Here is a 15,359-nt window from a genome sequence, read left to right on the forward strand (position 1 = left end):
ACTGAACTGCATACACAACTCCGCTCAGTTTTGGTTTGGGTGTTTTGTCCTTAAAGTGGACCAGCCTCTGTCTGAGAGTCTTGTTGGGTTTGAAATGTACTGGGATGTTGTGTTTGGAGAAAATCCTTCTGAGTTTCTCGGAGTTTCACGTTGCTGGAGTATCTATTTCTGAATTGAGAAAGCTCCTCGGATGAGAAGCGAAACGTCTTCAGCTACAGAATAGAAGTCCAGTTGTTTTTTTGTTTTTTTTGTTTTGTTTTTGTTTTTTAACTTTTTTTTTGGAATAATAACAAGCAGACGTCTACATAAAAAATGTTTTCCTGCTTTGTGACCCGCAGACATAGGGGTCTACTGCTGCGCCTCACCCACAACACAGCCACATGCATGTTTTTCTGCAATCCTCTGTAATCACAGCTCACACCAAGTCAAAATTTATAGTTACATTTTTGACTCGGGTTTTGCACTTTGCTCTTTTGAGACCTGATATTTAACCTCGTTCCAGATGTGACAGATCTGTTTTACTGCTGACTGAAGCTGTATTTTCCTAAAAAAGGTGACCTCTAAAAAGTCTGTCTTGTCTTTTCCAGAAATCTGAAGCGAAGATGGAGGAGATCTTGAAAGAAATCAGATCCCTCAAGGACCTGATCAGCAGTCAGGAGAAGCGAATCGTCAAACTTGAAGAGCAAATGTCCAAAGTTGCCCTTTAAGAGCCCCCGTGCCCCGACCCGCTGCAGTTCAGGACGTTCCATTGGCTGGGGATTGGGCAGGAACAGTCACTGCCTATCTCAATGACAGTGTTTGGACTGAGTCCTGCCGAGCAACAACCCCTAGCGACATTCCAGATGAACTCTTTTTTTCTTAGCCAGCCCCCAACCCTCAGTTTAACACAGGTGGAATAAGAAGGATGTGGTAAATTTAGCAGAAAGTGCTTTTTGTGTTTTGGTGACAGAGGACTTAAATCCTTTAATTCTGTCTTATTTTTGCCTAGTCAGATGAAAAGGTCTTAATTCTTTTTTTTTAGGATGACCAAAAAAAAAACAAAAAAAACCAAGTGTCAACAGCCATTCCAACTTTCTTTTGATACGTCTGTATTTTTTACGCAGGTCGTCAGTGTTTCATGTTATCATGTCCCAAAAGGAAACTGTTGCCAAATCTGAAATTTTGTTTACCTCTCTTTAACAGTATTTCTTTTTTCTTTTACTCCACAAGACTGTTCAAAAATGCAAACAGTAAAACTTGATGATGTAGACTGTTTATGTAGAGATTAGTTCATCACTTTAGGCGCTGTGAGATAAAAAAAAATTAGCTAAATTCTGCATGAAATGAATATTACCAATTTAAACTTAACTAAACGACAAACCATTCCAGCGTACCACAGTCGACACCAAACATTTAAAGATGCCCTAAATGACAAGACTTCCTGTCTGTATTGAAGCTGAACAAACTGACATCTGCTTTCTGCCATTAAAAAAAAAAAGATGTAATTTTTTGACTCTTGACACCGCTGTGCATGTAAGCATTCATAGCTCTCATCCTTGCTTTTTTCACATGCTCGTTATAATTACTGAAAAAAAAAAAAAACTCAAAACATTCCTTAAATCTCATTGGCTGTTCCTGGTTATGAGGAGAGCTATCCCCCCTCTCCTCTTCCTGTAAACTCTGCTGTAGTGACTCAGTCGCACTGGTTGCTTGGTTGATGTCCTAATCTGCTGCACGCAGAGCAGAAAAACAACTCGAGGATTTTCATCCTCGTCACTGAAACGCTGTTTGTTTTTGTCAGAAGTGCAGTCTCAACAACATCAGTGTTTTTTTTTTTCTTTGTACATGAGCTTGCTTAGCACACAGATGTAGTCGGATTACTTTCTTTTTTTACTGTTTGCATAAGTTGCCAACTCCAATCACTTCTCTTTCATACAATCGGAAAAGCAAATTACTGTATATCATTAATCACATATCGACTGTCTCCAACCATCTGCTGATGAAGCTGGATGTTACCACAGGAATGGTTCACGATGGACCTTAAAAGCCAAAGATTGAGTGTATGTCATCATGTCTTTGGCCTTTAGGTTCCTGTCACTTTGGATGTTCTGTGTTTTTGTTTATCCGAGAGGCTGTGAAGGTTTAAGACCTGCCTCTGATCTGGAAGAAATGGAATAGCTGAGATGCCACTCCCCTGTTATTTTAACCTGTTTCTTGTTCCAACTGTGCTTATATCCCTCTTAGCACTTCCACTTTTTAGTTATTTTGACTTTATTTTTCCCCCCCCTCGTCTTATATGAATAGATATTACAAATCCACAAACCATAAAATTCTCTAATCTGCTCCCTCCTCCCCCCGCCAAATAAAAAGCTCTATTTTTTGATGTTTTAGATTTGTTTCCCAGTGGGAAGCTGAGACGGGTAATGGTTCAGTTTGTTGTTTGCCTTTATTCGTTGTGAACACTGTAAAGACCTGAAAGTGCCATAGAGGAAACCCTGGAAGTGTGTGTTGGAGTCTGTCCTGTGAGGAGTTTTTTTTTGTTTGTTTTTTGTTTTAAAATGATAGGAGGAATCAAGAGGTGCCTGGATTGAAAACCACTTTGAGGTGCTATAAATTACACTAACACTCTGCTCCGAAAGTCCTGCCAGTCCACCCGACTCGACACCGGCAGCGTTTTGGGTCGTGTTCACAGGAGCATTGAGCCACTGACATTTTCCATCTTGGTACGGGTTTTTTTTTTTTTCCTTTTCTTTTTTTAACAGAACATCTTTTAAAATAGATTTTACACCAGGAATCTCTTGTGCGTCAGTGAGCCTTCAGACACACCGAGCCGCTAGATGAAGAACATTGGTGGTAGAACATTTACAGAGTGGTTTCAAACAATATCCTGCCACAATAGAGGTTTTTTATAGCACTGTTGGCACAACTTAGAGTAGTAGCTAATAGCAATCCAAAGGGACTGAGTAGGTTGAGTAAATGTGCTGTTGAATGGTAGATGTTTGTAACTGAGGTCTAGAAAACTGAGTGAAAGCTGTGTAAATATCATGATCGGATACCTTTTTTTTTTAACTCTTTGTTTTTTTGTGGTTGTGCTGAAGAGGGTGTTTGTGTGGGTGGTGGGTTTTAAATGTTTCCCCCCCCTCTTTGTGTTCCTTGCACCTTGCCAATACGTGAAAAGCAGAACCTCGGTCCCACGTTAAAATCAAGAAACGAGACAAAACCCAACCAGGAGCCTGGTTGAGGTCTGCTCAGCATCCTTTTTTTTTTTTTTTTCCTCCAATATTCTTGCTTCAAGTATCAAACATTTGATTATAAGAAAATTAATAAAGAATTTTTAAAATGTTGGTTCTTTTTAATCATTTAAGTCTCTTTTGTTACACATGGAGGTTTAAACGGAGACGTGAACTTTTATTATTGTTCTACTGAAGATTAATTTGGCTAAGTGGTAATATTCATGTGGCTGGGTTGTGGGGATGTCATTTAATTTAGTTATTGCAGCTTATTAACAGATATTGAGTGAATGGGTAATAATAATGCTGCATAATACATGTTAACAGGATCAAATCATTTTTATTTTAAATATAAAAACAGCCTCCAAAGGTCTGTAATCCAACAAAACATGAAATCTGGGATCTGCTTTCTGTAGTTTTATTATTTTAGACGCAGCTTTTTCAGATTAGTTTGTTAAAAACAACCCAACAAAAGTAAAGAAATGCATTCTGGCCATTTCTTTTTTTTTATTTTTAGCACTGCATGATAAAACGAAACCTCAAGTCCTGGGGATCATTTGACAGTGATGGACAAACAAATTATTTCTTTGGAGAAGCACTTTAAATCTATCCGACGGCTCCGTCTATCACCTCACATCTGTGAGGGTGTCTAAATTAAGAAGGAGAATCAGCAGCAGCATGTTTCGTTATAAACTTGGAGTAAAGGGTGCCGAAATAGGCATGAAGTTTACATGTCGGCTCCATCCGTGTACTTTTCCTGGGCTGAAACCGGTGTTTTCTTGCTACGCTCCGCTCCACAGTAAGGCTGTAATCACTCTGGGCATAATTAGAGAGGGCTGGGTGGGTCAGACTCGCCCCAACTAACCCAGAAATAACCATTTCTGCTAAAAACCCGGGGCTAATGTGCCTTCTGCAGCATGTTTGCTGCTGCTCTTATTGAACTTGAGTGGGGTTGAAAATAAATAAATCATGAGGCAGTGAAATAAACTTGTTTCACACAAAAGGTTTGTTACAAATGTACAGTAAGGATCCTAAATGCTTCATGAACTTTCAAGTCTTAGAAAGACGAGCGGATGGAAAACTGGAGGGAGGAGGTGCTGGGAACTGAGGGCTGGGCAGCAATTTGCTTTGAGGAGACTTTTTAGAACAGAGTTTAAAAAAAAACTCTCAGTATAAGTCAGCAGGGAGGGTAAACTCTCATTCTCCCTTTTTTTTTATCATCTTCATCTTTCAGTCTTCAGCTCTGCCTTCAGCCACACGTCAGACTAACCAGGACAGCAGCCTTCTGTGAGTATCACTCAAGTTTGCTTTCTTTGTAAGCTGATTTTTTATCAAGTGGGAATTGGGGGGATCACAAGGCAGACAGGAAGACCCAGCTTGTTTGTTTTTTATCAGTTTATTTAAAAAGAAACATCAAGCAGCAGAATCTGTCTCAGCCATGATGTCTCTTAAAACCGTGAGCAGACCTGTTCTGTACAGGACATTTCTGTTCCACTAATCGTAGCTTAGCGTGTTCCTTTCTGCATGTGTAGTTCTGCAGCATGTTGGGATTAAAACCCTGAACTCTTCCGTCTAAACGTTCTGCAGGTTTACTGGTTGGCCAGATGTTCTCTGATTCCAAAATGGATGATTGATTAAATTACACTTCATCTGAAAAATGAACTGCTGCACTCATTGGGGATTATTTTACATATATTGTATATCCAGTGTCTGTTCCTGATATATCGTCAGTTCTAATGATGTTTGATTCTCATTTAATAGATTTTGAAGTTAGGTTTTATTTATTACAGGGAATGCATGATTTGCATTTTTAATCTTTTTTTCCTTTTTTTATTAAACAAGCAAACATAACTATTTCTAAAGCAATTTACAGCAGAAACAAAAACAAAAAAAAGCAATCCACTTGTTGCACAGACAACAAACAGGAAACTGTTTGATAGTTTTAATTGACAAAGTGTGAATTTCGGTTGAATTTGCAAAATGTGCCTTTAAATAAAAACATTTGTGAGATTTAGAAGCTTTATATTTTCACTAACTAATTTCCCTCCCACAGATACTCAGCGTTAAATTATTAAAGCTCAATTTAGAAAAACTATATAAGTTTTTAGACTGGTTTGCATCTTTATGATTCGATGGATTTTGTTACCAGTCCTTAACAATCTTTGTATTTAGAAACTGACCATCCGTTTCAAACCTGCATCAGCTTCTAAAACCTGAGGTAGTATTAAAAATGTTTGAAATCAGACTTTAATAATGCAGGACACTGGATTGTGTTTGAACATCATGGTCTGATTACTGAGGAGTTTGAAAAGAAGTTCTGAAATTTATGTTAAAAATATCAAGAATAAGGATTAAAAATGTCAGTATTTTAAATTATATGAAGTAATTTAACTGGCCTAGCTCTGCTGTGATGCTGTTTAGTTGTTTTACTCAGTTTGTGCCACTCGTGCATACACACACACACTTTTCTTCATTTGAAGAAAGACGATTAACAAAATGTTCAACTGCCAGAAAATCCATTAGTGACATATGTGACTTCTGCAGGTTCTTCACCCATATGTTACGAGAGGTGGAGGTCAGTCCCATGGTGACACACAGGAAGTGTAATTTTAGCCGTAATTACGGGGCTTCGAGGTTCTATAGCTGTACATCCCAGCCCACCTTGTGGTCCGGCAGGATGCACGCTGTACGCTCGACCACACAAAGAGTGGAGGGTTCTCGTTGTGCAGGGTCAGTCAGAGCAGCGGCAGTAGCTTCACTTTAACAGGATGCTGATTAGAGGCTTGTCTTTACAGCTTGGCGCTGCATAATTACACGCCGAGGTAAAAGTTAAACAGGTTTCTAATGAGAGCAGACTGCAGCTCTATCAGGAAGAAACCAAAACAGAGAAAAAGGCAAAGATTCGCTCAAAAAGTGTGCTCAGCCAGTTGTGCTGTAAGTAAAAGCAGTTTTTTTTTTCTTCTGGAAGCAGAAGTTTCTCCATCAGGTCTGCTGTGGGCGGGGACACAGCAGCTGGTGCCCGGTGTAAATATAGAGGCCTCAGCCGCAGGTCTCCTACGCCTCTGTGCTCCCGCTGGAACTGAGCTTCCTCCTGGCTTTGGTGTGGTGGATGGGTGGCCTCCCTCTACTTTACAAATTATAAGGCCTACAGCACCAAGCTCGCCGTCTCCACCCCAAATAAGTAATGGTGCCTGCTGAAATAGATCTGCTGGAAGGCTGGGAGAGAAAACCTTGAGTGAAGATGGATAGAGATTAGTTTGAACCAAAGGCTCGGAAGCTGAGCTAAGAATAAAGACTGAGTGTAGAAAGATTAATCAAAGATAAAAAAAGGCACCATCAGCACCTTCAAATCTGGAGACAACATCGCTGCACAGGCTCCAAATAAACATTTAACATTTACAGGATATAATGTTCCACGACACAGAACTTTTTTTCTTTTTTTTTGTATTGTTGTGTGAGGATTAAACAAACAGAACCTGAAGGATTAATGGGCATTCTGTGGAGAAATTAACAGCTTTTACTTGCTTTATAATTACTGAAATTAATCCTTTAATTTAACAAATATCCAATATTGAAAAATTCACAAACTGAAAAGTGTACATAACACAAAAAGGCCCAATAGGAACCAGGTAAATATCCATCCAGTATCTCATTCTCACCAGGCACAGATTGTTACTGGGTACCAACAAGGTGAATGCCTGGTACTTACCAGATACATACCTAGGTCCTAGCAGAAATGTAACCTGGCAGATATTTTGTGTCTACTTAATGCAGGTGTATAGACCTTCTATTTACTAGATATGTGCCTGGTTCTCCCGGGGTACATATCTAGTAACTACCAAATACAGGTATGCACACCTGGTTCTTACCGGGTTCTTACAGGACACTTGCCTGGTACTTACTGGATACGTACCTAGTTCTTACTGGGCAGATACTTGGTACTTTTACTTTTACTTATCGAGAAAGTTCCTGCTTCTTACTAGGCATGCATCTGTAACTACTGGATACGGGTACCTGGTACTTTTCAGGCACTTATAGAGACTGGGCTGGATTATGAAGTGACTTCTTACCAAGTCCTTACAAGGTACATACCCGGTAAGAACCAGGATGTTATATACTGCTATCAACTGCTTGTATTTTTTAGGGATATCGAGCTGCTGCTATTTTCCCAGAATGAACCCTTGGTATTGTTGTTGTTCCAGGCCCGCCGGTTGAAGATGACGTCCCACTTGGTTTTCCACGCCACCTGTGTGACCCTGCTCTGGCTCTGCTGCAGCCTGTCTCACTCCACTCCTTTGTTCTACAACATATCGGTGGACGGCAGCGGCGATGAGGCCGAGCTGGAGCTCATCTTCCCAACGTCCTTCTCCACCCGAGCGCCCGTTCATCTGACCGTGGTCACCGAGCCGCCCAGCTTCACCACCACCGTCACCAACACCATCACCACCACCATGATCCGCCTGAAGGACTTCGTCTTGACGCGAGTGGTGGACTTCCTGCAGGAAAACCTGCTCATCATCATCGTCGTTACCTCGCTCCTCATCGTCATGGTCTTCATCATCTGCTGTGCCTCGGCCATGAGTCATAAGCGCAAGCTGGAGGCCTACAAGCCTCTCCCTAATCCCCCTAGGAAGAACATGGCCAAAAAAACTGGAGGCAGCAAGCCTTCCGGTGAGCCCCAGGAAAAGCCGTATGCCGTGGACCACGTCAAGAGGGTCCAGACTCTGAGCTCGGCTTCTCCCAAGCACCTGCGCACTCCCTCCAAGGCTCTGGTAGGAGAAAGGGGGAGAGAGGTCAGGTCGTCGCCTCGCCAGGAGGTCAAAAAGGTCAGACACGCAGAGGAAGTGGAGAAAAGAAGAGAGGAATCGAAACACAAGGAGGAGGTGAAGGTCCAGCAGAGCTTCAGTCCCACTTCCAGCTCCAGCCAGCCGGTCTGCACCTGCCATCTGAAAAAATCCCACCACTAGGGGATGACCGAGGGCCTTATTCCACATAAAGATGAGTGAAACAGGGCAAAATGGCATACAAAGAGAGATACGCTTAGATACCTCATAAAAAAAGAATCATGAATTGTGAAAATGTTCAAATTACAAACAACAAAAAGAAAAGAAAACTGAGGACAGGAAGCAACACTCGGATGTTACTGAGCAAGTCTTTCAGAACAGAGATATTTTAGTCGGATAAGAAGGCTGAATAACTGAAGGTAAAGAGCTGACATGAGAAAAGTGATGTGTGTTTATTTGTTAACAATGTAAATCCAGTAGAAAGGGAACTGACTGGATCCTCATGGAGTGAGTGAATATGTAGAGTTTGTGCATGTAGGGCTGATATGAAAATGACAAAATGTTTCCCACGATTTTATTTTTCAAACCACCTCAGTATTTAACTCAGCAGACGTGGGCTGAAAGATGGCCGACTTGTCTAAAGCACAAGTCGAAGGGTCCCAGTGGTCCGTTTGTCATCCCGGTCTGGCAGATTTTATGCTCTGTAGTTTGTTTAAGTGGTTACAGCATCAGCTGTTCTCCACCACCGAACAAAACCACAGAGGCTGCATCACTTCGCTGACATAAATGACTCTTTGTGAAAGACTAAACACGAGAACAACTTTTATTGTTTTTACAAAAGGGGAAAAATTGAGTCGCGTTTCAGACGAACCCGAAGATGGAGAGCCTCGTACCTGAATCATACAAAGGTGTAAATAAAAAAAAAAAGTAAAACTTAGAAGTGAAAGACCAGTGAACTTTATTTTTTTCAATTTGCTTTCATATTTACTTGAATTTCGGGGCTTAGTGTTATCTGTGCATTTTCTTCATTTTGCATTTTATTTTAAGAATCCATTATAAGAAAAACTAACATTGAGAATTTTCCTGTTTTAGCTGTTGGATTTCTACATATTAAAACACAGAGATCCTTATATTCCTTCTTTCCACATTTATTTAATTCATATTTGACCTTCCTCCAGCTGTAGAGTGCAATACCAGCAGATTTACTGATATCAGGGTTTATGTTTTTATATATTTATAAGATAGATTTAGCTTTTTATTCCTAAAGATTCAATAAAAGGGACAAAAAGTTGAGTACAGGGATGTTAGTAGATTTTTAAGAGCTACAACATTACCACATCAAAACTCTTATTTCATTTCAGAATCCCATCACTCATGTTTGTGACTGAGCATCTAATTAATATAAATGTTTGATCTGTAGTCTGTTTTATGAATTATGGCTTTGTCATGGCAAAAAAAAATTATATTTTTGTCTTCATCGCTTTTTCTGTGACATTTGTATTATTTACAAGACAGCATTTCTGTTTTTCTTACATTTAATAAAACTCTGGATGGAGATGTTTTTATTTTCTGTCTTTATTGTGAATGCAGCATTAGAAATGGTGGAAACTCAACATAAACACAGCCCAGAAGAGACACAAATGAAGGAGAACGAGGTAGTTCTGAAAATGAAGGGCGCTGTTTTCTACGTGCACATTACATTTGGCTGCTAACCTGTAATTTTACACTCTCTCTCTCTTCTCTGGAATGATTGCTGACTATTTGAAGGCAATTGCACAAATGTAAAATTGGTGATATCTGCTCTGTGATAAGAATTTAGCTGTTCTTTGATTTAAGGTTTACAGAAGCAGCAACAACTCCCTCACAGTTTCCTGGCTGGACTTGCTGGGGCCCATCACCCCCAAAACAGGACTATAGAGGACGGCATTTAACGTCATTCGTTTTCAGACAACTGTAGGATCTTTGACTATTTCTGCAGGGGTGAAGCAGAGACACATGCAGAACCCTTTGCTAACGAGCAAATACCTGTTTGTACACATCTTGGAGACATCGATTTGCTTCATAGTTCAGATCTTTTAAAGCTGAGTTTTGTGTAAAGGATACAAATATCTTACTTGCTGTAGGCAGCCTTTTGAATGACCTCAGTTCACAGAAACAGATTAATTTTGGTTGGATTGATGAGCTAACGGCTAGTCAGCAGGGCCAAGACCAACATGGGTTGCTGCCGTCTCGAAACAACTCCAGTTTCAAACAGTCCATAAGACTTTTAAACCGCTGTCAGTTTTGTGTCATGCAGTTATTGTGTCAGAAATAGATTAATAGTCCTGCAGGAAGTGATCCAGGAGGCTACAGCTAGCTGCTGCTGCTGCTATCTAAGCTTTTAGATAACCAGATAGCTCTTCTGACTTTTTTGAGACTGAAGTTGGTTTAAGCCACTGGTTTTGTCATCAATCTGTTCAGAAATAAATGAATTTTTTCAAACTGAGATTATTCAACGACCTTTCTGTAGCAGGTATTAAATATTCAGAACCTTTTCATAGACTTTAATAAACCAGAACTTTCACTTCAATGTTAAGGAGAGCTACATGTTTTATCAATGAAACACTGCCCCTATGTGACCAGCTCAGGTATTGATTTAGTTTTCTTTTATTGTTAAAAGGTGCATCACAATCCCTTTAAATGATTTCAAATGGAGGTAGAGAATGAATAAATAATGCCAAAAAAACAAAGCACATCATGTTTCAGAGCAACATGATGTTGTTGATGTGAATCACCAGCAGGTCAGACTGTCAAAGATCAAGCATGAGATGACAACACTCAAATCAAAAGCTGCCACGCTGGCTGCAACGTGAGCCCTAACAGAACCTCACCCTCGGGTCAGATTCCCTGCTCTTTTGCCAGCGAAGCTCTAAATAATTCGAGAAAGTCCTGCCCCATTCACTTTCACTCCCTCCTCCTCCGTCAGGTAACAGGAAAGACACACACACCCAGGAGCTCCCAGAAACATCCGGTCTCACACAGACGACTGATCACTCAGTGAAGTTACATTTTTTTGTTTTTAAAAACCACTTTCCGTGGCCTGGTGTATCTTTAGCGAGCGGTTCTTCTCTGTCTGCCTCCAACCGACAATAGTAGCTCTCAATCAATGCGACGAGGATCTAGAGGAGGTAACAGGGCACCTTAAGGCAGTCATTAAACTTTGATCAGCATTAGCCTGAAATTCTGAGCAGCGGAGGTTATCTTTAGAGAAGCGCAGTGAGGCTCTCCGGCCCATCTGTGTGGAGGAGCGGATCATACCAGAGCAGAATAATGGTAAGTTCTGCATAAGGGTTTAGAAATGTACACTTAGGTTGCCCAAAACTAAAAAAATCATTCTAAGCTGGTAACTAATAGATTGATTATAATAAACAACCTATTTAGTAAATGTTTTATTAAAATCTAAGTATTGTATGTATTGATCTAAAAAGTACTGGAAATTGTTGCCGAATCTTGTTTTACTTTTGCATAAATAAGTCTAGATACTTTCTGTGCGAAAGTCTCGAGTCATCTCTCATTTATTTCTATGTTGCCCAAGAAGTCAGACCTTTTGGCCTTTGGCTGCTGCTTCACTTATATTAGACCATTTTTAGAGGAATTCTTTTGTTTGTTAAACTGCCTAAATCAGACCCATGAATCATTCAGATATAAAAAGGCTTCTAAACTCAAGAGATGATCCGGGATTCTTTTGACACATAACAGAAAACTTAACAAATAACCTTCTTTAAAAAGGATTTTGTGGCATTTTGTTACCAGCAGCTTGTCAAAGATCATTTGTTTTAACTTTTTAGTTTACTCTTTAAAAATATACCAACATAGCTAAGATGAAAAGACATGAAAGAGTATTTTAGCAACACCAAAGTAATTCTCTAGTATCTGACTCTGTTTCCGGTCTAATATGCTCCTTCTTTCCGTCTTCACAGTGAGTCATGCTTTGGTACAGATGTGATGTCCTCCTCGCTCTCTACATCTGTCCCCTCGCCTGCCTCGCGATGTCTCCCTGTCCCCCTGGCTGCTGCTGTCCTCGCCCAGGCTTCCTGGTTCTGTGCGAGTCTCTGGGTCTGAGGTCACTGCCCCGCTCCGTTCCTCTCAGCACCTCGGCTCTGTCCGTGGCCAGGAACCAGCTCTGTAACGTGGACCACCTGCTCGGGCCCTTCTCCGGCCTGCAGGAGCTCAGCCTCAGTCACAACCTGCTGCCCCGCTTCCCCCGCGGCCTGCCTCCCAGCCTGGAGTCCCTGCTGCTGCAGGAGAACCGCATCACCTACATCACCTCAGGCTCACTGAGGCAGCTCAGAAACCTCACGCGCCTCGATCTGGAGGACAATCGCATCCGTGTCGTCCAGCCCGGGGCGCTGCTGGATCTTAGGCGGCTGCAGATCCTCACGCTGAAGGGGAACAAGCTGACCAGCCTCCCTCTGAACCTCCCTCCATCGCTGACACATTTAGACCTGTCGGCGAACTGCATTTCCTCCCTGGACCTGCCCTCTCTATCCGCTCTGGTCAACCTGCAGGTCCTGAATATCAACAGCAACTGCCTAAGAACAGTCCCAGAGAACGCCTTCGACAGCCTGCCTCGTCTCAGATCCGTGGATCTGACCAACAACCTGTGGGTGTGCGAGTGCGACATTTTGTATCTTTACCGCTGGTTACTGAGCAGCAGACTGAAGATGGCTACAGACCTTGTGTGCAAAGAGCCTCTCCATCTGGCTCACCGGCTGCTGTTGAACCTCTCGGTCGTGTCTATCTGTCCACACGTCCTGCAGCCACACGGGAGGACACACCACTTGGACCTCGGCTCAGCGGCGATAGGGAAGCAGACAGAACGGGTCTCCGTCGAAAACAAGGAAGAGTTGCTGCAGAGGCTTTCAAAGCCATCCGTTTCTGAGGCACGCAGCATTCAGGATCCCTCGGAGGCTCGTGTTCTACACTACGCTTTAGAAACTCTCACCTACGAAGAGTGTTTGTCCCTGAATAAAACCCAGTCGATCGGCTCGACCCACCTGAAAACCACCCCCCTCCCCGAGGAGGAGCAGAGGTGCAGAGAAAACACGACAGCTCCCAGTAACACGACCTCAGCTGGAGGAACACAACCCTGGCTGTCCACCAAGAGAAATGAACTCTTCTCCAACCCTCGGGTTCTCACTCAGAAGGACTCCGCGGCGATCGTCTCTCTGCTCGCCGTTTTGTGCGTTCTCTTAGCCCTCATGATGCTGGCAGTGCTAGTTCTGCTGAAAAAGGTGCTCGTCCGCCAGCAGAGGGTGGCTCCAGCTAATGAAAGATCCGCCGGATGACAGCACACACACACACACCACAGGACAAAAAACAAACTACTTAAAATCATTTAATTCAGAATATGCAAACAGTCTTATAAAAGTTTGTTTTGTTTTTCTATGTGAACCTTTGCTGGTTTCATACAACTGAGCCAAATAAAAGCCAAAATATTTCTAAAAACAAAACAAACCTCAATCCATCTGCTCAGTCTTTAATATCATTTTCACGTGTTGGAAATCACTCCAAAATATGAAACATGTCTGTCAGTCATGATTATTTAGCAGTGTTGTCAGAAATTCCCCTTGGACTCCAGCATCCTCAGCGTTTTCAGTTCATCTGGAGCCAAAACGAATCCACAGACAACTTTAACATGCGGTACCCGAGCCTCTTTAAGGCTCCCAGAACCCCCTGACTTATCTTTCCCCGCGGCACTGGTGTGCTGAGGGATATTTGTGACCAAGATAATCAAAGAAATGTCACGTCAATGACAGCAGAGAATGCATGACTCAACGGTCCTCCTCGTCTTCATCGTCTTGTTTTAGCCTGTAGTCTGAGAGGGCCGCTTTGATGGCATCTTCTGCAAGCACTGAAACCAAAAAAAAAAAAAGAACGTTTTACAAACACTTTGAGCATAAAGCTCCTGTTATAAAAGTTATGGAGTTGTAGCCATTTTGGATAAACCTGAATATAATTTTAAGGGCGACCTCAGGCAAAAAGTGTGTGTTGTAACAAACGCTCGGCTACTACCATGCTCAACATCTGTAAAACTGACTGAGTTATAGCCATTTTTGTGTTGGCTAATGTTGATTGGCTCTGGCAGCCATCTTAAATTGGACCTACAGCAAAAGTTAATCAGTTGCAGAGGCACATCCAGTGATTATTTTCTGCGTTTTTTCATTGAAATTTGCCCTGTGCTTTGTGGGATATTTTCTTAACGGTATTACCAAACATGTTTTAGATATGGAAGATGAACTGCAGATTGCACAAACTTTGCCAGGAGGCACCAAAGGTGTTTGTGAAACTCCTTTAGTGGCCCGTTTGTGTGTCATACATGTTGTTTTTGCTTCAGCTTACTGGAGCAGTGCAGCTTGACAGGAGGAAGGCAGAGTTCTTTGGCAATGTCTGTGTTCTTGATGTTCAGAGCTTCATCAATCTGCAGGATGAAAGCGGATCAGTCAGAGCCCCCAGGAACAAACAAACAAATAATCGATGAGAGACCATTCCTTCTGAGAGTGATGACCTACCGACTTCCCCTTCACCCACTCCGTGGCCAGAGAGCTGGAGGCGATGGCTGATCCGCAGCCGAATGTCTTGAACTTCGCATCGGTTATCTTGCCGTTTTCGTCCACTTGGATCTGAGGGACAACATGGACGTAAACCCCGTCCCGGGAGCGGGTTTGAAGGCAGCTGTGGTTTTGTAACTCGAGCCCCTTGCTGAGCTCCATCTTACCTGGAGTTTCATGACATCTCCGCAGGCCGGTGCGCCCACCAGCCCGGTGCCCACTTTCTTGGAGTTTTTGTCCAGGGAGCCCACGTTTCTCGGGTTCTCGTAGTGGTCCACCACCTTCGGGAAAGTTAACACAGCGTTGAGGTGCGTTACAGCTCGACTTATGTCACGCGTCCAAACCGAGTCAACTTTACACAAAAACACAATGTGGGTTACAACAAGAAGTCCGTTACCTTTTTGTGGTATGAGCAAAGGGCGTTCAGCTCCGGCCTGAAGAGCTTCTTGCTTAAAAGTGTCACCAAAGAGACAGAATTTCGCAGGGACACCGTCGCCATGTTTGTACGCCGAGTGTGAACGGAAGTTAACGAGCGAACCCGAGCGACGACGAAAGGCTTTTTGTTGACAAACAGCAGTTTCGTGAAAAGAGCGCCTCCCAGCGGCCAACGTTTGTCTCTACAATCCCTGGAGTGTGGTAGCAAGTATGGCAGGCCGATGTAATATATAATCAGAACACATAACACACGTTTAATTTATTTCATAATAAAAGTATACCCCATCATGCTAGACAGATTCTGACCTCTAGTTACATTTAAATATTTTTGAATAGTCCAG

General features: G+C 42.3%; 4 protein-coding genes across 6 annotated transcripts in view; 3 read left to right on the forward strand and 1 right to left on the reverse strand.

Annotated features, from left to right (window-relative positions):
- LOC108234578 (coronin-1C-A) overlaps window positions 1-1,638 on the forward strand; it is a 25,694-nt gene extending 24,056 nt beyond the window's left edge. For both annotated transcript variants that reach the window (XM_025005428.2, XM_017413863.3), the window contains exon 11: window positions 588-1,638. In XM_025005428.2, the coding sequence (XP_024861196.1) occupies window positions 588-707 (120 nt within the window). In that variant the 3' untranslated portion in view covers window positions 708-1,638. The remainder of the gene's footprint in view (window positions 1-587) is intronic.
- Window positions 1,639-4,175: 2,537 nt separating this feature from the next.
- Window positions 4,176-9,550, forward strand: tmem119a (transmembrane protein 119a). 2 transcript variants are annotated; one of them, XM_017413864.3, is made up of 2 exons: window positions 4,176-4,496; window positions 7,412-9,550. In XM_017413864.3, exon 2 carries the CDS (start codon window positions 7,427-7,429, stop codon window positions 8,174-8,176), a length of 750 nt encoding a protein of 249 aa, XP_017269353.1. In that variant the 5' UTR covers window positions 4,176-4,496; window positions 7,412-7,426; the 3' UTR covers window positions 8,177-9,550. The 2 variants fall into 2 exon arrangements, with proteins under 2 accessions (XP_017269353.1, XP_037831101.1); XM_037975173.1 differs by lacking the exon at window positions 4,176-4,496 and adding an exon at window positions 4,559-7,304.
- A 1,145-nt stretch (window positions 9,551-10,695) lies between these two features.
- Window positions 10,696-13,633, forward strand: LOC119617177 (leucine-rich repeat transmembrane protein FLRT3). The gene is made up of 2 exons (XM_037976487.1): window positions 10,696-11,305; window positions 11,953-13,633. The coding sequence occupies exon 2, from the start codon at window positions 11,959-11,961 to the stop codon at window positions 13,318-13,320; it is 1,362 nt and encodes a 453-aa protein (XP_037832415.1). The 5' UTR covers window positions 10,696-11,305; window positions 11,953-11,958; the 3' UTR covers window positions 13,321-13,633.
- On the reverse strand, window positions 13,358-15,140 carry iscu (iron-sulfur cluster assembly enzyme). Its single transcript, XM_017413730.3, has 5 exons — window positions 14,981-15,140; window positions 14,751-14,864; window positions 14,545-14,655; window positions 14,375-14,453; window positions 13,358-13,886 (listed from the first exon to the last, which is right to left on the reverse strand). Exons 1-5 carry the CDS (start codon window positions 15,080-15,082, stop codon window positions 13,807-13,809), a joined length of 486 nt encoding a protein of 161 aa, XP_017269219.1. The 5' UTR covers window positions 15,083-15,140; the 3' UTR covers window positions 13,358-13,806.
- Window positions 15,141-15,359: the final 219 nt, after the last annotated feature.

The sequence above is a fragment of the Kryptolebias marmoratus genome, linkage group LG1, assembly GCF_001649575.2.
Source record: "Kryptolebias marmoratus isolate JLee-2015 linkage group LG1, ASM164957v2, whole genome shotgun sequence".
In the NCBI taxonomy this organism is placed as follows: Eukaryota; Metazoa; Chordata; class Actinopteri; order Cyprinodontiformes; family Rivulidae; genus Kryptolebias; species Kryptolebias marmoratus.